General features: G+C 30.7%; 2 protein-coding genes across 3 annotated transcripts in view; one reads left to right on the forward strand and one right to left on the reverse strand.

The window, feature by feature from the left end:
- The window catches only part of LOC117180827 (leucine-rich repeat and fibronectin type-III domain-containing protein 2), a 65,435-nt gene extending 57,153 nt beyond the window's left edge, over window positions 1-8,282 (reverse strand). For both annotated transcript variants that reach the window (XM_033373349.1, XM_033373348.1), the window contains exon 1: window positions 7,798-8,282. In XM_033373349.1, coding sequence (XP_033229240.1) covers window positions 7,798-7,801 — 4 coding nt within the window. In that variant the 5' untranslated portion in view covers window positions 7,802-8,282. The remainder of the gene's footprint in view (window positions 1-7,797) is intronic.
- Window positions 1-24,467, forward strand: part of LOC117180825 (rab3 GTPase-activating protein catalytic subunit) — a 119,572-nt gene that overhangs the window by 66,304 nt on the left and 28,801 nt on the right. The gene's annotated exons all lie outside the window — the stretch shown is intronic.

The raw sequence follows: 24,467 nt of genomic DNA on the forward strand, positions 1-24,467 counted from the left end.
CATCTAATTTTTTAAATTACCTAATGCTTAAAGTTTCTCTAATAAATCATTGGTTTGACAATGAATTTTAGAAAGTATAGCTATTATAATGAAGTTGTTAACGAAAGTAGAATTCGGACAAAAGGACGAGTTACTCTAATACCTCTAATCTAATACTATACGTCATGAGCATGACCATGTTACATAAGACAAGCAGGTGGTCGCCAGCATCGTGACAGCGACATGAAGGTTAAGACCCCCTGAGAATAGTAATCGCTTTCCCATGACGAATTGGACGTAAATCAAGTTTGAGTCTTTGGTATGTTTATCGTTTTATCCTTTATGGGAAACATACGCATTGATATAGTGATTTCACCAATTTAGCATGTACCTTAGAAACCATAATGATGACCCCTATAGGCAGTCGAATGGCAAGATACTTTCAAATCTGATTATTCTGATTATTCTGATTATCGGCGTGACGCTGGGCCGAAGCTAATTGCCAAGCTTCAAAGGCAACTATGTCTTACGTGAATACAAAGGGCACACCCGTAATCTGTAATTGAAAGGCGCTACGCCAAACGCGATTGAGTAATCGCAATGTTGTCAGGGAGCGAATTCATACGACAGCTGTGATACAAATCAATATTCAAAATTCATTTTTTTCTGCAACCACTTGGGTGGTCCAGAGAGTAATTTTTTTGGACATTTTAATGTTCTGTTTGATTTTCTTAATCTGTAAAACAAATCACGAAGACAGACACTTGGATGATTAAAGAATCTCGGACAAGGTTGTTAATAAATTGAGGTTCCGGATTGAGTAACTGGTTGGTTATAATGTGTTTTTCTCAACATAGAACTTAGAAAATGTATCGTTTGGATCAATTTTAACAACGTTTAACAACGAGTAAAACTGGTTTGGAACAGGTTTTCATACACGTTTTGAAATTCTTCCGAAATTTATTTGTCAGATATTAAGGAATTTTTTGGTAATCGTTGTACATGATATGCTAAGTGGTCTTATGTGGAAGTAAACTGGCTCAAACTAGTTGGAAGTATTTAAAACCATTTCCCAAAATTTAAAACATAATTTTTGAATGAATGCTAAAAGGAAGAAAAATCATGGGAATGGACCACTGTATCAAATAAGTTTGGTGCTATTGTTGTGAAAGTGATTTTTGTAATTAATGTGACGCCTTTCACTCACATGATTCTCTTTTTTGACTGCTCTGAATAAACACAATGAGTGGGTTTAACAAAGTCACAAGACTAATTGTGTTACGTGCAATTGACGTTACATATGCGAACTGTCTTTTGTGGTTACAAGACGGCGGGAATCTCAATGCATCCCAATGTACAATAGAAGTCTCTGAACGAGAAAGGAAAACAATAACTAGGAAATGTGAAATATCTAGAGTACTCATTATGAATTTCGAAGATATCACTTTTTTCGTCTCAACATCTTACAATCCTACAAAATTGTTTCTATTCAAGTAGATCAGATTCCATGCTCGATTCCATGTAACAAAGAATCGTAGATCATTCAGGATTTTCGAAAGTGAAATCTACTTTCCCTTAAAAAAAATCCCTTCTGTCAATCTTTAACGAAACTATTCTTGCTCCATTCAATAAGATAAAATAAAAACAAATTAACAGAGTTTACGATTATACTTAAAATATTTTTTTGTATTGAGCAAGGTATTTTTAAGTGTTGCTATTCCTAACAAAAAAATCAAGTTTGAATTTTTGCGATTGAAAATCCTCTGAAAATATCTTAAAATGTTACAGTTTAAAAATAATGCAATGAATATTTGAAACTTTAAATTTGAAAATTTATTCATACTTAAACTAACATTTATTAATTTATTGCTCTATTGAAATAAAATTTAAAAAGATCGTTTCAACCGCCCTAATTATAAGCATTTTTTCGACATAATTTACTATATTATTGAAAACCCATCCAAGCGAAGGTAACATTTTCTCTATATAAACATAATAACATAACAGCTACCGAGTAATTCAGCATCTCTCGGATTACAAGAATATAAAATCCCGGGAGAAAGTGATTTTAATAAAAGTCCGTAATAAGTATATCTGGAAACATAAAGAGCTGAAATGCACACGTGTACGTGAGAGAAAGTTCTTTTTGTGTGAAATTAAATATAGGCCCTTCGATATAGACCTAAGTCAATCACCGGTCATTTTCTTTTTAGTTGTTGAATCGTGGACAACCGATTGGTTCACCCTGATTAGGAAGCTGCAAAGGGCGGAAGCTGAGAAGCAGTTCCGGAAATGAGAACTCCTCGGTTCGAGGCAAACTTAGTTTCCCAGCGCCTCGAGATGTAGGTTAGAGACCATTTTCTTGATTTCGAGCACGTCGAAATCGGCATAATATCCACGCTACAAAAACTTTCAAGCGCATTTGGCGTCTCGAGACATAATGACCCATATATGTCTTTCTATAAGACTTATTGGGCAATTTTTTATATGAGTGTTGAGTACTCACGCCCAGGAAGGAAGTAGTAATAGAGACTTGTTGCTATTTGGTCTGCATTATGCTGAGAAAAGAGATTTAAACCTGCACAAAAATGTGCCTTCCTTTGCGAATTTATAAGGATCTTGTGTAGTGTATAACAAATATAAATTGTAAATGCTTATAAAAATCATTTTTAAAAGGATAAACCCTAAACAAAAAATTCGTGAAAGTTGTATTGTAGGCCGAATTTTGGACATCCTTGGCTTTTAAAATTCTATTCGTGTCCTCTTGTTCCTTGATCCTTGTTCAAAAACGGTATATCCTTTGCATCATGCACGAAAAATACCATATTTCATACGCATATCACGTTTTCCAAATGTACACAATAGACCCGAAGAGATGACACAAGGTCTCACGATGTGTAGGCTTTTGTCAATTTTTGTAAGAGGTTTCTTCTAATTCGAAGTAGAATCGTCGAGTTTAAAGAGAAATAAAGACTTAAAAGGAACTGAGAAAAATGTTTTCTTTGCAAAACAACAGGATTCGGTTTCTATAGAAACAAAAAACCTTTCACTGATCCAATCAGATTTTATTGCTTCTATAGAAAAAAAATCATTTGGTGTCGGAAACAAGCATGTTTCTGAGTGAAGAAAAGGTAAGGCATTTTTACTGAAAACAACTGATTTGAGGAACCAGAAGTGCAATATAGAAATGGCATAGTAACATATATGATATTGATGATAATAAGGAATATAAATTGAAAGATTGTATGGAATTATCACCTATTTAGTTAAGAGAGATTAACAAGCTAACAGTACTTTCCATTAATTCCGAGGTAATTGGAGCGAATTCAGCAACTTTTAATAATCGACATGCTCTCATATGTGCGGAGTACACAGTACGTGTCCAGGATCTTGGCTTGGTCGAGGTACCATGTTCACCGAACGATGCAACTATGCTATGACTATAGGATGGTTCAAGGTCAGCCGACAAAGAACAACGAAGAAAGCTATTTATAGTTGTACCTAAGTACACAAGAGTACTAACCACAAGAGTACCAGAAGACGTTCAATATCCACTAAGAACTAATCTAAAACTTGTGACTCTTCAAAACGCAATAGCCAGTTGGACGTTGGTTAAGCGAGTTCCAGGGGTGTGGATTGTGGAAGCTAATTAAATGGAAAAAACTAACTTCATCCTTTATTCAACAGTACTTATCTGAAGAAGAGTTAATTGGTCCCATTATGCCAGTATGGATGCTTAGAATTTAAGTGATCTGTAGGGACCTGTCCAATTGTCCAAGTTTTGGTATCAAGTTGAAATGATCAGAGTTACTTTAATGCTTTGGTAATTAATTGACTCTTCCACTGATGCGAAAAGTAATTTTCAAGGAGAGCATAACTTTGAGTTTCATTTTAGAGTTCTAATCTGTGGGTTACATTACTATATTTGTCAGACAATTGGAAATCCATGAAACCGATTGTTAGTACAATGTTTTGTTGATTAGATTGAAATTAAGTGTTTTCCTTTTTTTTATTGTGTAATATCATAAAGAAAAAGTGCAAAAGAAGTGACTTATGAAAATACAAGATACTGCTATTGCTGCACCCAATGAATCTATTTCTAAATAATTAAGGTTTCTATATTATTTTATTTTCCATCGATCTCTCTAAGTTTGACTGGGCTACTTATCTTCTCACTTATTCCAATTTAGAGAAATGTTTATATTGTCATCTAATCATAACCCATTAAGAAATATTAAAATATAAACTTTAAGATTTATTCAAAATGTGGAATGAAGTGTTGAAAATTTAAAAAAATGTAAACTGCTTAAACTAATGAACACGTATTTTATAAGCATAAAGGATTTGGAATTGAAAAGTTACAGTATATTCTTAATTTGCAGGCATAATATACAACAATTTAAAATTTGAAACATATAAAAAAACAATTTTATGGAAATAGTTCCTCAGGGAAGAAAATTTGAAACATGTCACATTCCAAAATGGTTATTTTTCAATTTAGAGCTTATTATTTCTTATATAAAATTAAAAGGTTGTCTTTTTTCAACTTTAAAAATTAAATAAATTTATTAAGAAAATCAAAATCATTCCAAATCTAAAAACTATTTCTATTTTACGCCCTTAAATAAAAAAACTTTACTTTTAAGCGTCAGAAGGCAAACAACGTCATGTGTGAAGCATATAAGTTAAATTAATTTCAAATGTAACGCAGGTATTGAACAAAAAATTCTTCAGGATTAATAACTTCTACTTGAAAGTCTTCCAAAATAATGTAGAATTTAAATTTAAAAATTTTAAAGCTGGAAACTTTCAAATTTTCTCTTTAATACTGAAGGTTTTAAAATTGAACAATTTAATCAATTGAAAGCGTTAAAAGTATATATAGAATTTGATATTAGAAAAAATAAACTCAAATTGAAAGTCATATTTAAAGCATTCAAAATTTAACAAATAAACATATAAATTATAAATTATTATACGATTTAAAATTAACCTACAACTTAGAGTTAAGATAGGTATCGTGTTAAAAATCATATCTCTCGAAAAAAATGATTTTTCAGTGCTTTTGAGGATGAAAATAGTATTATTGATGAAGAATTTTAAAATAAAAAACGTAATTTTGTAACGATATGTCTCGTGGTCTCGAATTTCGCAATAATTACTCCAGCATTTGTCATAAGCTTGGCTAGTCGTCACGAAAATTTAGGATGACGACTTAGACTTTCCTCTTTTCCAATTTCCCAGTTTTTCTTGACGACTAGACACAGCCTGTTTTTAATTTTAAAATCTTAAAACTCACATGAAAATGATTTAAAACATGTTTTTTGCCATTGCATTTTTTCTTCCTATCGTTCCTTCACGATTTTTGAAAAAGGGCTGAATTTTATTAATTGACAACTTATTTTTTCAGGAAAAACGTTCTCTACAATTCTTCTGTTTACAATTTTGAAAGTATATTTTTCTATGACGAATATCATTTAAACCATTTCTCTTAAAGAAAACAATGTTGAAAGAAATAACTGTATTTGAAGATTATTGACTTATTTTCAAAATTGAAACAGTATATTTTTAGAGAATGTTTTCATTTATAATACGTGACTGATAACATCATTTTAATTTATAAAATCATAATAAACTTTTTTCCAGAGACCTGAATTTTGGCACGACCACTATTTTAATTGTTTAAAATTTTTTTTAAATCATATTAAAGTTGTCGATATTAACAATCCTTTAATTTCAACTTATCAGAATTGGACACGACGTCTGAATATTCACAAATTTTCAAATTTGAATTTAGAAATATAATCGTTGAAAATTTAAGAATTTCTTTCCTTTTCGGAACGAAGGATATGAGCAAAAGGATAAGAGAAAAGTTGAGGAAGCTGTGTAATCTTCAGATTCAGTGATCTCGATGTTCATATTGTAGAATTGCGTGTGAACAGTTTCTTTACTCTCTAATTTTTGCTAAATTGTTGTTCTAAGATTTAATATGATACGATGGAAGTTGTCCCATTACAAGGAATCTGAATCATGATAATTGTTGTGACACTGAACCAGAGTCACTAGATTGGAATCTTAACATTAGTATATCATATAAAAATATTATGTGCCATTTTTCCATTGGCATTGCAACTATTGACCTTTTCATTTGTATAAATTGCTATTTGTTACATACAACTGCAAATAGCATACCGTGAACATAATATACCAGATCAATCTATAGCAAAAATACCACAATCTGATTTTGTAATCAAAAGATCTGAGCAGAGTGCTTGATTAGGATTCCTAAATTAAACTTATGTTCTGTTGAAGGTAAATAGAAAAACTCGGATTTTTAAACACGCCGAAGACCACAATCTAATGAATTCAACCATCATAAAAATAAATGTCACACACCATGAAAATCTCACGCAGGTATCATTATTATAATAAACGGGATTTTGTTCAGTCAATTGGGATTATGCAGAAATGTGGTAGAGGAATATCTCATTTATTTCTAGTGAAGTCCGTTAATGAAACAAATTCTGGATTGGGACAACGAAGCAATTGTCTCAACATATATTTTTTTAATTTTAACAAAGCTTTAGTTGAATTAACCAAATTTGGTTGATTTGTTCAATTTTTCTTAGGCAAACAAAATATGTTATTGCTTCTATATCGCGATCAAGTTTTTGGTTTTATCAACCAAATATTTTAATTATTTTCAAGTGAGAATTACTGGATTGGGGAACATTCTTTGCTTTTAAAACTGTAATCTTAAGAGATTTTACTGCTTTTGAGGAATGCCGGTAGATTTGATCAAACCTCGAGTGTGCGAAGTACATATTTACGGACATAAACGCCTTCTTTTGGCGCCACTTTACACGAAGGTGCTTCAAGAATTCAAGGTGTCCGATACAATGACATGCAACTTATACAGCGGAGGGTATATACCACTCAAGTTACTTAACGATACAGAGATCAGGATAATGTTTAGTTAGCCATCACAGAATTTTAATTATCATAGCGGTTCTTCGTTTATGTTGAGGGGCTTCGTGATTATAAATAAGTAACTGTTTAGTAGGATATTTTTAAAAGCAGTGAATGAAAAGTGTTCTTATTAACTGAGCAGATGTTTCGCATTAAAAAATATCAGGTTTAAAATGCACATTAAAGGAAAATCATTTGAAATTATAATTCTCAGCTCGTTAGTCAAATCAAGTCTTTCAGATAGATCACTTAATAGCCCTTTTCCCATATGTACTTAAGAAACTGATGATCGCTTCTACAATATGCGCTCATTATCCAAATATAAAACTGTATTCTTTAAATTATGCGTTATACCATACAAAGACTAATCATGTACTTTCAGTCTACAGTTTACGCATAATTTTATGGGAAACAATAGAAATTTTCAAATTTAATTGTTTTTTATTACTGTAATGTTTTCCAGGAAGTTTCTTTCGTTCGGCGTATCATTAAGACTAGTAAAAGTGTAAACACTTAAAAAAATTCATTTATATAACTTTTTTAAAGTTAGTGCTTAAAACACCATTGATTTGCACTTAAAAATGTTTAGGACCACACAACTTGGTTCTTACAAAAGAATATTTTGATGCTTCAATAGCAACCAATTGTTTCTCCAAATGAAAAATTTTGTTCGCTTCATGTGCCAATGTGATTCCTCATAAACCTTTTAAAGCTCAGATCAGAAAAAATAACTTTAAAACTCAGTTTTATTAGAAACAAGTTTTATCGGTTTCTTTCACAGAGAATCGATTCACCGTTCGAAATATAAAGACGCGAGTCCGGAAACTTGGGTGCAATGATCCTACTCACTCATTGTTTCCTTGGGCGTAGTTCAAGGCATCCGGTGATCATCCATGGCTCCTCACTCGAAATTTTGTTTTTAAAACCACCTTTCGTATAAAAAAATCAATCACCACGTGTAACTATAACATAACAGTTCTTCTTGTTTTTCTTTTATCCTTATCTCGAGCCCCTCAACAGCTCTCGTTCCACCTGTTGTCGGCTCTTTTGGAACCTGAGTGCCTTTACTTGTATTGTATTTTTTATATACTGGTTGCTCCCTGGTATCAATTTACTTCCCGGTTGCACATGAATTAAAGTATTAATTTTTGGTATCAGTTTTCGAAATAATTTTTTCTGGCTCGCGATAGGAAAAATCGTCGACACGGGGTCGACGATCGGCGAGGACGCGTGCACGTAACTTTATTTTCTTTTTAATAAGTTGGTCCCGGTGGGCATCGGCAACACGATCTTAGGCTCGACTGCAACCAGTCGTCGGACATCGCCGGTTTCGAACCCCATGGAATCCTGTCTCATGCCGGTACTCCACTCCACTCCACTTCACTCCATTCCAAGTTTCCACTCCCACCCTATGGGATTCTCTCGTCAGTCGCGGAGTCGCGTCTCTGGTCTTGAGCAGGATAGGGTTAGGCAACGATAATAATTCCTACCTGTGCAGAAGTCCTGTGTACGCGTACGGTACTCTCATTCGTAGAAATGTGCGTGCATGCATGCCTACCGGTACGAGTGCAAGTATGCACGCACGCACGCACTGAAATGCGTTCAGCTGATTCCAATCGGCCCTAAACTGCCTCCGATTTCCCGTTTCGCACGGAACCAGTACCTATATACTGAGAAAACTGATTGAGAAATAGAAATCTCTGCTAAAAATACTCGTTTAATTTTTCTTTGAGCTCAATCTAGTCGATTTTTTTTACTGAAACTGAGATTTATATTGATCTGGGACTTAATTTAAGTGAAGAAGAGATTTTCATGAAAATGAGGTATTTTTAGACTGAATTAAAACATTTGTTATGATAGGACACTAATTTTAATTTAGGTTTTAATTTAATTACATAGGCGTTCATGACAATATAGTGTCTTAAATTTTGTCATATTTGCACTAATACTGAAATTCAGACTTAATTGACGCAAAAATTGAGTCAAGACAAGATTTCTATGAAAGTAAATCATTTTTATGCTGAAAATAAGCCTTCATTATGATGGGACTGGTTAAGTTTTAGATTTAGCTTCAATTTATTTAACTATGCGTTCAAGGCAATAGGGTTTCTTCAATTTAGTCATTCTTTTACGAAGACTGAAATTCAGACTTTAATTAGCTCTAAATTTAAATCAATACAAGATTTCCATTAAAGTAAGGCATTTTGGTCTCCAATTAAGCCTTCATAAATGTAGCGTACAACTCGTTTAGTTTTATTTTGGGCTAAAATTTAGTTTCCTAAGTATTCGAGCCAACTAGGTAGCTTAAATTGAGTTATTTCCCGCTAAGATTGAATTTCAGGCTTAGCCGGGCCTAAACTTAAGTCAAGGCGAGATTACCACGAAACTCAGGGGGTTTTGTCTGAAATTAGGTCATTATTGTAAGAGGTCTCGTTTAGTATCAGTTTCACCTGCAATTTAGTTACCTAGGCGTTCAAGTCAATTAGGTCGCATAAATTCAGTCGTTTTCTTACTAAAACTTACTCGTACTGCTTACTAAGACTTACTTTCTTACTCAAATTCAGATTCAGATTAAGCTGAAATTAAGCCTGCACAAAAATATAATTATTTTCATTTTAATTTGGGCTTAAATTAGTTACCTATAAGTTTGGACTTAGAATGATTATTTTTCGATTTAAAATAATTGGAAAAGTGATTTTTTTAACGGTTTCAATGCGTTGTACTAGAAGTGAGCGAAAAAAATGAAAAAGATACAAATGTGAAACAATAAAATTAAACGGTTCTTTAAAATATACTATTTTCAGTTTCAATTTTGTTTGTTATTCGAAAAGACAATATTTTTTGGAAATTTGGCAAAAATAAAGAAATACGAGATTGAAGGGTCTACGTTTTCTCATATTGTCACGAAAAAATTGTGAAAGACGATACTTCGCACGTATTTAAAGAGAAAGGAATAAAAAATAGTATTTTTTCAAAAAATGCATATATTTCGGATGCTGTGCAAAATCTTGAATTATTGTACAGGACATTTTTGCAATTCTTTTAAATAGGAACCTTTTTGTCTTGTAAACTTTTTTGTTATTTTTTGTACAATGTTTTCATTAAAATAAGAATGCTTTATTTGCAGAAAAAGCGCTGCAATTTTATTAATATTTAAGATTTTTCCGATTTTTCTGCGGATTTTGAAAGAGTGTGAACTATATCTTTTTTTTGTGGAAATTAGAGGACATATTTTCAAACAATTCGGTATACCGCTTGTAGTTACAAGTATTTGTTTTTAGTGTATTTAATTTGGAATTCCTGAATTTTTTTGTTTTTCGACTTGAAATGAAGCATGCTTTTACAGTTGTAACGCCAGTTATATAATTTAAAATTTGTCATTTTTTTCTTTTGTATTGTCGATTACGTAATGTTTGTTTTCAATTCTAAATCTTTTAAACAACAATTTCTCATTTTCGAAGACTATTGTAAATGTTTAAGGTTTCATTCTGAAACCGTATATTTCTAATAATTACGTTGAGGTTTAAATGCCTCAAATTCAACACTATTATTTATTTTTTAGTACCTAAACTTGAAGCATATTATTCTTTCAAGTTATTAAAATTTTTAACTATTTTATTTAGTCTTTCAATTTGAAATTATTATAGTTGAAAAGACTTGCAATGTTGAATCCTTTAATTTTAAATATACTTCAATTGCTTCCTTATAGAGGGAAGTTTTTAATGACTTGAATTTTCAAATATCACCTGTTGACATATTTTAATATAATTCCACCTCAAGACTTGGAAAATACAATATTTTTATTTTTATCTCTATCCATGTGAGCTGTGATCATGAAATTTGGACGAATTGTAGCTTTTAGTGATCCGTGGTCGGGAAGGACTTTAACCTAGATTGGGCATTTGGAAGTGGATTTTTGTAATTTACAGATTTAAAAAACAAATTTCACCTTGTTTATGTGAAAAAAAAAACTTTCTTAATATCCAAAATACAACAACAAGACATGTACTGTATTTTGTCGCGTCTTCGAGATGCATCGAACGACCTATTGTTCAATATTTTATAACCCACCAGTACCGACTTACGAAATTTAAAAAAAAATTGTTATATTCTGTCAATATGAGAAACTTTGTCTTGATATATTCAAAATACGACAATACTATATATAGTGTATTTATTCGCGTCTTTGAGGCGCATCAATCGAACATGAACCTGTTATGAGCCACCAGTGCCGATTTAAGAAGTTTAAAAAATTGTCTGTATTATATTTATTTGGGAAAAATTGTTTATATGAGAAAATTTTTTCATATTAGGAATACTGCAGTACTATATATAATATATTTGTTTGTGTCTTTGAGACAGGTCGAATGATCTATTGACAAACCTTCTATGACGTCTTATAATCTAGCAATACAACAGGAATGTATATGATATATTTGTTCGCGTCATCGAGATGCATCGATTGCGCAAATTAAGAATCTTTCATGACCTACCATAATCTACTAATATCATTTTTTAATTTTTTAAACATTTTTTCTTGTTCATGAAAGCATTTTTTTATATTAGGAATATATTTTACAGAACTGCGTTCAGTGTAATTTTTCGCGTCTTCGATACCCGTGGATTTATCTATTGACGAAGTTTCAACTACCATTATTGATTAATGAATAGCTACTTAGATAGTTTAAAAAAAGCTAGTGTCTATGGTTATACGCCCGGGCACAACCCGCACCCCTTCCCTTGTCCACCTCCCCCTTCCCATAGCCATGTCTGTACGTTTAGATTCAACCGTGTGATAAACTTAGATAAACGTACGAACTGTCCAGATGACAAGATCCACAAAGGGAATGCCGCAAGATTTACACTAGCGTGTGTTAGGGAACCTTCAAACATTCGTAGGGTTCGACTTGTGCGGGCATCACACCTATGATAGCTGGCATTCAACTATACTTCAGAAAGGGCTGCTATAGGGAGAAAATGAAGTAACAAGTACGAGTGAGAGGACAATTTTTTGGAAGAACAACCTTCCTGATTCCACTCAGATAAAATTAATTTGCATAAATATTTTTATTCAAAGGGAATTTCAGTCGGAAAATTGATTTTACTCTCACTTCAGTAAATACTTCTTCAGTACATTTATGATAAGTGAAAAAACGTATGATGAATAAAAAAATCACAGATGTACTGAAGAAGTACAAACCTGTTTACTGAAGTGGGAGTAAAATCAGTTTTCCCATTGAAATTCCTTTTAAATAAAAATATTTATGAATATTAATTCTATCTCAGTGGAATGAGGAGGGCAAGATCTTCCCATAATTTCCCCTCTCACCCGTACTTGTTCTCTCGTTTTCTCCCTAGCAGCCCTTTCTGAAGTAATTGAAAGCTTGCCGTCTCAGACGCGATGCCAGCATATGTTGAACCCTGCGAATGTTTTAACGTTCCCTTTCCTCTATGAAATAATACACGCCTGTGTAAATCTTGCGGCCTTTCCTTTGTGGAACTTATAAGGATTAATTCCGCAGGCTTTCTCGGACTCAGAAGATACACTCCACTTAACTTCAAAATCCTGTAAGAGCTTATTGGTCAATTCTGTATCCGTAACCCTGTAATAGAAATAGGGTATTAAAAACGATTTGTTTCCCAGACTGTCCCATTATTTCCCCATTGACAAGTAAGGGTTAATAAACGGAAATGGATATAGAAATAAATCAATTTCCGGATCGATTTTTGAAGAGGGAAGATGATTCAGGAAGTTAGGGTAGGAAAGACCGAGGTAAGACGGGAGACCCGATTTTCTCGTAAAGAGCCGTCCATAAATTTCGATGCCAGTGGGGGGGGGGGGTCACTCCAAAAACAACGGCTGGTAACGGGGTAAAATTAATTTTTTGCTTTGAAGTATCATCCTGTTTAATTAAAAATTCAAGTATTTGGTTAATTTATTTTTAATTGAAGGTTCACCTGTGGTTGAAAATTCTTCTTTTTTAGTAGTCACAAAACCTTTTTCAGTTTAAAAATTAATTCGGGTTAAGATTAAACTACTTGGTTTAAAATTGATCTAATTCGTAAATAATGAAATTCTTTTTGGTTGAAGTTTTATAATTTTAGTTCAAAATTCACCTGTTTGGTTTCAAATTAACTTTTTTGTTGAAAGTTCATTTTTTTGGTTGAAAATTCAACTATTTAGATAGAAGATCAAACTATTTGACAGAAAAGTTATTTCGGTGTACAAATTCAACAATTTTGTTGAAAATTTACCTTTTTGGTAGAAAATTTAACTATTTTGTTGAAAATTCGTTTTTTTCGTGTTGAGAATTGATTTGTTTGAACTGAAAATTGAACTATTCCATTTTTTGTTCGAAATTCATATTCTTCCCGAACTTTGATTTAAACTTGGTTCAGCTGCAGCGTGTTTGAATTTGTATTTTTTATTCGTAATACCATCTATCTAAAATAGCACGAATAATTATGGGGAATGTAATTTGAAAATTGTCTATCTTTTGTGAATGTCCTAAAATTCCACAAATGTGAAAGTCTTCTTATCGGAATTTAAATCCAGATGTGAAAGGTTAAATATCCATGATAATTAAAATATTTCTCGCAAAAAAGATGAGTAACTTTCAAATCAAAATCTCGAATTTGAAATACAAACATAATTAGTTATTAGTTTGCCGTTGTATTTTATTTTTCTGTTACTTTTTACTTGGGCATGGAAAATTGTGATTGTGAGTGGTTTGTAAGATATAAAATTGTAGTTATCCATTCGACTGGAAAAGATTTTGCGCAAATTTCGCTTATTGTTTCTGATAACTATATAACTTTGATGTCGACTTTCCATTTTTATGATTAGGGGCTTACTTATATGGCAAACAATTTCTCAGACTTATATCTGTATCTTATATTATGGTTAAATGTATGTTTTTAGAGGCTACTGGACATAGTGGTGGAAATAGCTTATCATTATGTTTAATTGTAAGGATTTTTGAAAGTTTACCGTATGAGAAATAAATTACATAAATATTCCTGACTATCTCGAATACAAATTTTTTATTAACAAGTTACAACAGTGCAGACATGACTTAAATTAATTTTAATAAAATTTATATTGACACACCATATTGTATTTAGAATGAGTATTTAGAATGAGAAATAATTAAATTATGAATGAAAAAATGACTCTCACAAAATAGTTGAATTTCCAACAAAATAATTAAACTTTCAACAGATTAATTGTATTTTTAACCAAATTGTGGAATTTTTAACTTAAAAGGATACATTCTTTACCAAACAGTCGAATTTTCAAACCTAAAATATTAAAATTGTACTGAAAAATGGCATTTATATCCAAATAGTGCAGTTTACAAGCTAAAAAAAGATTTTTTAGAAGATAGTTGAACTTACAACCCGAAAAGTAGAATTTTCAACAAAGAAGTACATTTTCAACCAAGATAGATAAATTTTTCATATAAAAGAACGATTTTTTAACAATAGAGTTGCATTTTCAAGCTAAAAAGTCGATATTTTTATAGAAAATTATTGACTTTCGAACCGGAAAAGATGAATTTTCAACAAGAAAGTTCATTTTTGATCAATAGAGATACATTTTCAACCAAATACTTGAACTTAAAACTAAAAAGATAAGTTTTTAAACAAAGCCGGAATCTTTGAATTTTTAGTTGAAAAATTAAATTTGAACAAAAACGAAAAATGAATTTTCATGAAATTGAATGTTGAATTCGAAAAAGAATTTTTAACAAAATAGTTCAATCCTCAGCGATAAAGAAGAATTTCCATCGAAGAATAATAAATTTCTATCAAAGAAGACAAATTCTTAATAAAATACATCAATTTTTATTTAAATAGATGCTTTTTCAGTTAAAAAAAATTAATTCTCAACCAAAAAGGCGAATTTTTACCAAATTTGTAACCTACAAAGATAATTCTTCAACCATAAAGATTAATTTTCTACCAAAATATGAATTTTCTACAAAGTGGATCAATTTTCAACCAAATTATTGAATTTTAAATAAATAAGATTATTTTTCAAGACAAAAGGTCGATTTTTCAACAAATGAGTGAAGTTTTTAAGCTAAAAAGTGGAATGTTTTAGAAAACAGTTAACTCGTAAACCAGAAAAGATGAATTGGTTACCATGTAGTTTAATTTTCAACCAAAAAGATTTATTTTCAACTAAAAAGTTTAGTATTCTAGCAGTTAATTCTCAATCTCAATAATTAAAAAGATCTTTGTCTCCAGTTAAATACAACAAAAACAGATGAATTTTTAACAAAATGATTAAATTTTTAACCAAAGCGGTGAATCATACCAAAAAATGATTTTAACGTAGTAGTTCAACTTTCCAACAAGTATGTGAATTTTCAATAAAAAATTAATTTTTAATCATATAGTTGAATTTTCAATTTAGAAATATGTTTTTCCAATAAAAAAGTAAATTTTCTAAAAAATTGTCAAATTTTCAAGTCGTAAATACTCTCAGGGATTTTCGAATTATTTTTGATGGTGATTCTAATTCATTTATCAAATGAAGAAATGTAATGGGAGACCATCCTATAGTAGATGGTCATTAATTTTAAATACTAATGTATCTAAAGTAATTAATTTAATGTAATTGATAGTTAAGACAGGATACGCCTTAATATATGACTATTAAAATTGATTTTTTTTCGTATATTTTTTCTTACAATTAATGATTATCTACTGTAGAATTATCATTTCTTCTATGGTTGTTTTCCCTTACCTAAAAAATTGTGCAATATTCAGAGATTTAAATGGTCCTATTTATAAATTTTCATTTTAAAATATTTAATTTCTTAATAATTTCACTTTGAAAGCGGTTTAACTTTTTAAGACAAGCGCTTTCAATTAAAAATTACTAAATTTTGAAGTTAAGTTTTATATTGATCAAACTTTTTAAGTCAAGATTGATAATATAATGTTAAAGATGTAAATTTAAAGCCAAGCAATTTATATATGTAAAGATAATCAAGAATAAATCAGGGAAATATAAACGAATTCAATTTAATTCGAAAGAATTTAAGTGAATTGCAAAAAAATGTAAAGAAATCCGGAAAACCCCAGACGGAAAAATTATATATAGTTTATATATAATGTGAAGTTTCATATATAATATTTATTTGTTTTATACAAAAAATGTATAAAACAAATTCAATATTATCTATAATACTTCATACTATCTATAAACTATATATAATATTTCTGCCTGGGAATTCAAAAGACATAAAGTGAATCCCAAAGAATTCTAAAAATTAGGAAAAATCTCAACGAATTCAATAGAATATACGTAAATTCAGAAGAATTCATTAAAATTCAGAAGATTTCTAGTGGGTTTAACGGAATTTAAAGAATTAAGGAAGAATGTTTTTTATTTACAGGTATAGTGAATCTTTTAAAACGTGTTTTGATGCTGATGAAAATCTGGATGGAACAGGTTAAAATTCTAAATTTTTTTAACAATTTATGTTCCAATATTTAAGTCGTATTTCAAAATTTTCTTTAATTTCAAAATAACTTTTTTTATGTTATAAAATAAAATACATCAATTGATTTTTTTTTTCACGTATTAATAATACTACATTTTTTAGGTTTTACCTTGAGAAGAACAAGGAACTTAATGTTACATATATATAAGGTTAATGAATATTTTTCAAATTGGACTTTTAAGGAATTAAAATTCACGCTAAGTCATAGGTTAAAGAAATATTTTTTTTAGTCTTCGAATGCCAGTTCCTTGTCACCGAAAAACAAGAGTATCCTTGTTGGAATATGCCCGATTTAGGCCCATTTAAAAACAGGACGCTAACCTGGGCAAAAGGGGCGTCACATTTTTAAAAAATAAATATAAAATTATATTGATAAAATAATAATTGATATAGAATCTTTAATTGTATTAAAATCTTCATAATTCTTTATACTTATTTGGGCTATTCCGACTAGGTGCCAGATAAGAATACCAACTAGCGTCTATATTTAATTTAGCAAAAACAAATTTTAATTAAAATAAATGCATAATGAGCGAAATGAAAGTTACTGTATAAATTAAAAGAGGATGAGAAATATTTAAAACAGGACATGAAGTTTTGAATATAATATTGACATCAAAATTTCAAAGAAAAGTGCCACTTTTAGAGAAATTTAAAATAACGTTAAAAGAAGGAAGTAAAGGATGTGAAAAATTATACATTAGACTTTGCGAAAGTAGAATGAAAGTTCTTAAAATTTATGGTTCAGTCTAAAGAGTAAAGACCACTTTCCTAGGGAGGAGAGGATGATGGAAAAATGAAAAATAAGGAATATGGAACTAAGTATCATTGCAATGAAGGAAAACAAACATAATTAGAACGTGATGATCGATTTCCAACTTTTTTTTGAGATGATAAAGTGATATTGATACAGATCACTTGATCAATTAATATATCTAGATACTGAATTTCTTAAAGACAGCTTGTAATAATTAATAATTATTATGTAAAAAACCATTTTTAATTTATCACGTAATAATAAGTAGGAATAAAATTGTTTCACACCTCAACATTTTTGTAATCTTAAAAGAAGTTAAATTAAGCAAAAATTTCGTTGTATTCAATTTGAGTTAACGTGAATGAAAGAAAACGTATAATTAAATCCAAAAATCAAGTATTGAGGTCTTAAATTCAGACAATTTTTTACGGAATCTTTCTGAAGTTTGTTTTACTCAAGTTCATTAACTGAAGTTCATCTCTTAATTGAAGATCAGAAAATTGTTAAAGCTTAACAATTTTAAGAACATAGAGTAACGAGTCTAGTTTTTGATACATTTCAATTAAGCCCGTTTTTGGACTTAAAGCCAGATCTAAGCCCAATTTTAGCTTTAAAAACACACCTTTGCCAAAATTAAAAACAAATTTTGTTCTGTATATTCTTTTCTACTATTCGGAACTGAATAATCCTAAGCAATATTTAAATATAAACAAAACGCTCAGTGGTAATTTTGAAAATTAGTATCTTTTTAAGTGTTTCGAGTTAAAATTTCATAAAGAATTTTTGGAAGAAAGAAAGTCTTGTTCAAAGACAATAGTCGGGCTTAAGTCTCATTTTCAGACCTTAAATAGGCCAATAAATAAATAAAATCCTTCTAAATCTTCGGAATATCTTTAAACTGTACACAATTTTTTTGAGTTGCTGAAAAACATAAGCTTTCTTGGAAATTCCATCAAATTGTTGTAATTTCAAATTTTTTAAAAATCCTTGGCAATACCCTAATATATTTGAAATCCTTTAAAATCTTTTAAGAAAAACCTAAAATCATTCAAATCCTTTGAAATTCCTTAAAATCCCTTAAAGTTGTTTAAATATATTGAAAAAGTTTGAAAATCTTTTCAAATCTTTGAAATCCTTTGAAATCCTTCATTTTTTCTGAAGAAATTCTATTCAATTGATATTCCTTGAAAATACTTGAAATATTTGAAGTCCTATGAAATCCTTTGAGATTTCGAGAAATTGATTGAATTGCCTTTAAATTCCTCAGAAGTCTTTCGAAATTCAAGAAAATTTTTTCAAACCGAATATTAACCTAAATATTTCAAATCAGGTTTCTTCAAATTTTTATAATCCTATAAAATCCCTTAATCCGTATGGAATTTTGTGCAATTTATCAAAATAGTGTAAATTGCTTAGAATATTATTTATTTTTTGAAATCCGCTAAAAATCACTTAAAATCATCCCAAAAAATCGTTTTTAATCTTTAAAATTATCTGAAGTCCATTGAAACCATTAATAATACTCTGAAACCTTGTAAATCTTATGAAATCTTTCAAAATTCATGTATTAAGTTTAGAAAATTCGTGGGAATACCATAAATTCATTTTTAATCTTTGAAATTGTCTTGAAATCTTTTAAGTGATATGCCGTAAAATATTTACAATGTTTTTAAAATCCTACTTAAAACGTTTGAAGGCTTTGAACTTTCTTTAAAATAATCAAAATTCCTTGAAATACGTTGAAATCGTTTAGAATCACTGTAAGTCTGTAAAAACTTCCAAATCTTTTAAACTGTTTAAAAACAGGTGGAATGGCTTTTATAGCGCCGGTTCTTGAATCCCAATCCGATTCTAAACACTAATTTTTACGAATAAATAATAATATGTCCATTTTTTTAACCTAAAGACATTTAAAGGAAATATAAAATTGTTTGATGTATTGATGCATGCAAAATTATTTTCATTTAATTTTAAATACTTCAAATTTTGAAGAGTTCTAATCCTTTGAATGTTTTTATTTTTTTCTTAGTAAAATATTCCATGTTTAAATTCAACCTTTTCACCGGTTTTCAAGTTTAATTTTTCTAATTCTTATGACTTGAAAACATTTTTAGTAACCGGAAATGACAAGAAACTTGTTTTTGTTTTTATAGGCGAGACTGATTAGGCTACAAGAAAAGTAAACCTTTTCGACGCGTTGAGCAATCTTGTAGTTATTAGAATCATGAAAATAAGTATTATTTTCAATATTTCTATCTGGAGTGAATCTAATTAGAATTTATGTTGAATTTCAGGAGAGAATATTGTGCGTTTGTTAAGGGATTTGGTATTCTAAATTCTCTTATTTTTTAAAAGGTTCTGAACATTCTTTTTCAAAAATTCTGAGTAGTGTAGAATTAGGCAGAATACAAGTTCTTAAAGTGAGATAATATCAGCGCCCTAAATATCTGTGGTATCAGCTATATATGCATACACCTTTGGAGAAATGAATTCACAGACTCGGTCAGTGAAATATGTTGGATGCGTAGGCATATACACTCATTCAATTCTCCAGAGGCAGTTAGGGGTTCCCTTGAGGTCATCGCCCACCTGTTGCTGTTCCCAATAAACCCATTGAGTCATTCAGGAATTTACCCTCTTTTTTGACACCAATCACGCCCTTAATCTTGAACATCTATCATCCGAAAAACCTGACATTTTCAGGAATTGCCAGGAAATCTTTATATACCTGTATAAACCTGGAAATGTCAGTGATTTATTTTAAACAAGGAAATCTTTTCGAAATTTCGTTTTAATTTTTTTAATTTTAACATAAAATTAAATAGCAATATTTTTAATTGGTTAAAGTATGGTAATATTACTGGATTTAACCATTTTGTTGAAAATTGTTTTGTTTTTTATTGGAAATGGATTTTTTAACTGAGCATTTCACTACTCTATTTTTGTTTTAAGGACATGCTCTTCGTGACCACGTGACCAAACTAGTCCCCGGTTATGAGCATTTTTTTGGTGTTCACTGTGTCCACACGGATTGAGATATTGTGTTCAAAATTTGACAGATTAAATAAAAAGCACTAAGGAAAGTTTGTATACATCAATATGTTTATAGTTTTAAAGACAGTTTATTTGTAAATCGTTGAAATAGGATATTACCATTCGATTTATAGCACTTTGAAGATAATTTTTGGTTTGATGCATTTCGGATTTTTTGGTTCGCGTATATTGAACACTGACACCAATTTTGGACTAAATCGTCTAAACCTTAAAAAAAATTAATGTAAGCAATAAAATTTGCACATTCGTTGCAAATCAACAAATAAGTATCTGCATAACGTAACCTATCATTATTTTTGGGGCATTTTTAGCGATTTCTAGCGGAGAGAAAAAGAAACTTTGAACAACGATAAAGTCGAGATCACGTGACTAAGTTCATTCATAAAATTTTTGTGTGGAGAATGAAATGATTTTCATTTTTGTCGGTCATCACTACGTCCACACGGATTGAGATATCGTGTTCAGGATTTAGGAAGTTATACCGAAAGGACTAAAGAACGTTTGTATATATCTAAATGTTTGTAATTACGAAGAAAGTTTTCTAGTGAAATACTATAGGAATAGGAAAAAAAACTTTTAATGTCCATAAAGTAGATGCCTCGACTTAAGAAAATCGAGGAACATCTTAGGATATGATACTCAAAAATCCGTCCAAGTCCCACCTTGAGAAATGTTCATCTTCAGAAAATAATTAAAATTTTCTAATGGTTATATATTCTTGTGCCGCGCTGGTTGGTTCACTGTCAACAATAGTTATCAGCTGATCGATTTAACGTCAAAAATAAAACGTCAAGATTTATTGAAGTTGGTTGGAAACCTCCGAAGACTAAATTTTATCACATTTCTGGTATTGCTATGTTTCTAATTTGAAATTATCTTTTATTTTTAGGACCAAAAAAATGGAAATTATTTTACATAAAAATTTCATTGACGAACTTAGTCACGTGATCTCGACTTTATCGTTGTTCAAAGTTTCTTTTTTTTCTCCGCTAGAAATCGCTAAAAATGCTCCAAAAATAATGATAGGTTACGTGTGTGCAGATACTTGTTTGTTGATTTGCAACAAATGTGAACATTTTATTGCTTACATACATTTTTTTTAAGGTTTAGGCGATTTAGTCCAAAATTGGTGTCAGTGCTCAATGTACGCGAATCAAAAAATCCGAAATGCATTAAACCAAAAATTATCTTCAAAGTGCTACAAATCGAATGGTAATATCCTATTTCATCGATTTATAAATAAACTTTCCTTAAAACTATAAACATATTGATGTATACAAACGTTCTTTAGTGCTTTTTATTTAATCTGTCAAATTTTAAACATAATATCTCAATCCGTGTGGACACAGTGAACACCAAAAAAAAAATGCTCATAACCGGGGACTAGTTTGGTCACGTGATCACGAAGAGCATGCCCTTAAAATTATCTTTCTTAGAGTATTGATGTTATTTTGTCGGTCAGGAAAATTGATTAATTTCTAAAGTTAAGTTTTTCCAATTACTGGTCCAACTATTAAAAAAAAAAAAAAACGAGAAAAAAACGACCCCAGCCCAGATTTAAACCGGGAACGCAACCTTATGCCATCAAGGACACAGTAGATAGTTTCTTGTTTCCCCTAATTTCATAGGATGACGCGGGTCTACATCCTGGCAACCTTTGCAATTTTATTGATTAATTCCAATCTGAATAAATTTACTGAATCTGAATATAATTTAGAATATTGATGTTATTTTGTCGACCACGATGAACCTGCGTCATCCACTAAAAATAATACAAACAAAAAAAAACCTACTGTGGCCCCGGTGGCGTAAATTGATTAACTCCTCTCACGTATAGTGGCGTTCCCAGTTCAAATCCGGGATGAGGTATATTTTTTTTTTTACTTTTCTCTAAAACTTTTATTTAAAATTGAATTTTTTTTTGGTTGAAACATCGATAAATATATTTTTCGTTTAGCTTTGATCTTTTCTATTTCAGTTCAAACTTAAACTATGTTGTTGGAATTTTTTGTTGTTGAAAATTTAACTATTCCAGTTCAATATTCCATTCTTTTAGTTAAAAATTTATCTTCTTTTTTGAAAATTCATTTTTTAAATTGACTGTTTAATATTGAACTTGTTGTTGAAAATTCAAATATTCCATTTGAGATTTATCATATCAGTTAAAAATTCATATTTTTGGTATAAAATTTAATTATTCTAGTTCAAGATTCGTTCTTTTATTTGAAAATTAATATAATCAAAACACAGATTGTTGCTTACACTCCCAAAAAGCTTCTTTTTTGAAAAAATAAGAACAGATTCCATAAAATCATTAAAATACTTATTAAACTAATTTTAAAATATTAATTTCAATATTAAGTTGACCTTTTTTACAGTAAAAAATACATGTCTTTCGGTGGATATGGTTAAAACTGGGTAATTTTGTAGGTTATAAGGACCCAATGAAATATCCATAATTTTTTTTTTAAATGTACAGTTTTAACGCTATACGGTGCCAAGCGCTTAGAATCAAAGCATATGTTATAGCCGTATCGCATTGAAAACAAAAACGACAATAAAATCAGTATCACGCATTGCAATATGGTCAACATTACGTCCGCTTTACAAAGCGCGCTTCTCGCAACACCCGAACGCTAAGCGCTCATTATTTTGACTAAACTGCGGTATTTAAATGCGGTAATGCCAATAATATGAATCGACCGCTTCTCGCAACGTTCGAACGCAAAGAGATTCATTTTTGTAAATAACTGCAAAACTTACTGTTTCAGGGCAGAAAAGGTTATCAAATAAGGTCAGTATATCAAAGTCGATTGTTCTGAAGAAATTCTCACAATGTTCTCACAATGTTCGAACGCGAAGCGCTCAATATTTCGAATGAACTGCAATACTCACTGTTTCAGGGCAGCAAGGGTGATAAAATAAATTCAAGATCAACTACGGTCGTTGTGAGAAGTAGACGGTATATACGATTGGCACACATGCACTTGATAATGATCTTATTTTAGAAGCGTTGTTGCCCTGATACTGTAAGTGTTCCACTTAATTCAATATATTGAACGTTTAGCGTTCGGAAGTTGCGAGGAGTGGGCGCATTGTATAATTTTCATTTCCTCCGATAAAACTGAGCTCACTTTGTCTTCTTTCCTAACTTAATGCAGTAATTGTATCAGTTATGATAAAACCTTGCACGCTTCGCGCTACGCCGTTGAAGGAAGAGGACGATGTATATGATTGAGACAATCGCACATGATTATGAACTTATTTCAAAACCATTGTTGCCCAGAAACAGTGAGTGCCGTAGTTAATTATTAATATTGAGCGCTTAGCGTTGGATCGTTGCGAGAAGAGGTAGACTTATATATCTACTAGATTAGAACCGTTGCTGTCCTGAAATAATGTGTGTTGTAGTTGATTCAAAATATTGAGCGCTTAGCATTCTATCTTCGCGAGAATAGGCCGAAATAATATATGATTGAGACAATTGCACATTATCGAAACTTAACTTTAGAACTGATGCTGTCCTGAAACTGTGGATGTTGCATTTTATTCTAAATATTTAGAGCTTAGGGATCGAGCGTTGCGAGAAGAGGTCGATATACATGATTGAGACAATTACGCATGATTAAAACCTTCTGTTACCATCGTTTCTGCTCAGGAACAGTGAGTGTTGCAGTTCATTCGAAATGTTGAGCGCTTCGCGTTCGAACATTGTGATAAGTGGGTGATAAATATGATTCGAACAATCTAACTTGATACTGATCTTATTTTATAACCGTTGCTGCCCCAAAACAGTGAGTATTGCAGATGATTAAAAATATTGAGCGCTGAGCGTTCGGCTGTTGCGAGAAGCGGGCTTTGTGAAACAGACGTAATGTTTACCACATTTTAATGCGTGATGCTGATTTTATCATCGTTTTTGCTTTTAGTGATTTACGGATATATCTTACGATCTGATTCTGAGCGCTTGGCGCCGTATAGCGTTAAGACTGTCTCTTTAAAAGACAACTATAGTTACAACTATAGTTACAACACACAAGCAGGACATATCAGTTTATTGGCTTTTTTTCTCCATTTCGCGACGTATTTTGCAAAATTTAGGGTGACCATCATCAATTCGTGGCCCTTCGAAAACTTGGTATCTGTCGAGAATTCCTCTATGATGTCCAGCGGTGTATACAGGGGGGGGG

Source organism: Belonocnema kinseyi, chromosome 9, assembly GCF_010883055.1.
Source record: "Belonocnema kinseyi isolate 2016_QV_RU_SX_M_011 chromosome 9, B_treatae_v1, whole genome shotgun sequence".
NCBI lineage: Eukaryota > Metazoa > Arthropoda > Insecta > Hymenoptera > Cynipidae > Belonocnema > Belonocnema kinseyi.